Below are 1,653 nucleotides of genomic sequence, written 5' to 3'. Positions count from 1 at the left end.
GAGTCATGGCACTTTTAGAACAAAAAATAATGGTATGATCTCAGAAAACCATGCCAAGGAAACATTTCAGTTTTTCTCTGGCATAGCAATGCATTTGATAAATGCCTACTGTTGGAGTATTCTTTTGATTTGACTCAATGTCAGATTCTTTGAAATCTATGGTGAGCTCTTTCAGAGTTTATCATGAGGATTTGTTAGAAAAAAAATATCAGTTTTTCAAGAATGAAGCTATTAAGTCACAAAAAAAAAAGAATGGTGAAATAGAGTGATTTACAGTCTTCTTGTACTCAACACTTGTGTCTCAAATTGCATGAGAGAGTCTTGATTACGGTTGTGTTTGTGATTGTATCTGTGATACAATTTTAAAGAAAGTCTATCTATTTTCAGATTAATGTTAGGTTTGCAAAGCCATAGACAAGATTGAGTCAAGTGGAGGTTCTCTTCTGCCATACTGACCATTTTGCTGCGTCTTTCACATCCTTATTCCTCAGACTATAAATCAGTGAGTTTAGCATGGGGATCAGCAACGTATAAAACACATTAGAGACTTTCTCCTGTTCCAAGGAATACTGAGAGCTTGGCTGGATGTAACTAAAGGTCACAGACCCATAGAGTAAAGTCACAGCAGTCAGATGGGAGGCAGAAGTGGAGAAGGCTTTGAGCCTCCACTCAGCTGAGCGGATTCTCTGGATGGCAATGATGATGCGAATGTAAGAGACCATGATGATAATAAAAGTGAACATTGCAAGGACCCCAGAGAATATCAAAAGCAGCATTTCATTGTTATGGGCATCTGAACAAGAGAGCCTCAGAAGAGGGGGAATATCACAGAAATAATGATTCACAATGTTAGGACCACAGAAGTCTAGTTTGAGCAAACCTATCGTGTGTGTCAGGGAGTTAATGAGCCCCGCCAAGTAACATACAAGAACCATCTGAATACAATCCCTTTGGGTCATAATGGCTGTATACAGCAAAGGGTTGACTATTGTTACACAGCGTTCATAAGCCATCATAGACAGGAAGATGCCTTCTGTGGTTGCATACACTGCAAAAAAGAAACTTTGTAGAACACAGCCAGAAAATGTGCTGGACTTGTGTTTTGAAAAGAAGTCAACCAGCATTTTATGTGCAAAGACAGTAGAATAGCAGACATCACAAAAAGAGAGGTTGCTAAGGAAGAAGTACATTGGAGTATGAAGCTGGGGATTTAGCCAGATCAATATGATCATCCCACACTTACCTACCAGAGTGATAAAATAAATAAGGGTAAACAGCAAAAAGAGAGGGATCTGCAAATTAGGATTTTCAGTTAAACCTACCAGAAGGAATTCCTTCACACGTGTATGATTCCAACCTGCCATGCATTCAGGTTTGTATAGCTCTTTAGTTGCAGAATATGATGGTATCACTCAGATGAAAAGCAAATATATACATATATGATTTCTCCATGATCTGGTGTCCATAATAGCAGGGAGCAGTGGATTTCAGCAGTGGACCATGTGTGTACCAGACAATTCATTTATAGTGACTCAAAGTTTTGCAACTAGAGATTATTTTATTCCTTCCTTCTCAGTTTCCACATCATCAACATTGCAATAAGGAAACTCTCTTAGATCATGAAACTATTAATAGGTAGAACTGACATTCTAA

At 38.3% G+C, this 1,653-nt stretch overlaps 1 protein-coding gene across 1 annotated transcript; it reads right to left on the bottom strand.

The window, feature by feature from the left end:
• Positions 1 to 425: 425 nt before the first annotated feature.
• On the bottom strand, positions 426 to 1,364 carry LOC118898808 (olfactory receptor 1052-like). Its single transcript, XM_036859377.1, has one exon. It carries the CDS (start codon positions 1,362 to 1,364, stop codon positions 426 to 428), a length of 939 nt encoding a protein of 312 aa, XP_036715272.1.
• Between the last annotated feature and the right edge of the window lie 289 nt (positions 1,365 to 1,653).

This window comes from Balaenoptera musculus, chromosome 8 (assembly GCF_009873245.2).
Source record: "Balaenoptera musculus isolate JJ_BM4_2016_0621 chromosome 8, mBalMus1.pri.v3, whole genome shotgun sequence".
NCBI lineage: Eukaryota > Metazoa > Chordata > Mammalia > Artiodactyla > Balaenopteridae > Balaenoptera > Balaenoptera musculus.
Note: the sequence above shows the minus strand (reverse complement) of the source record. Positions and strands in the feature narration are given on the sequence as shown.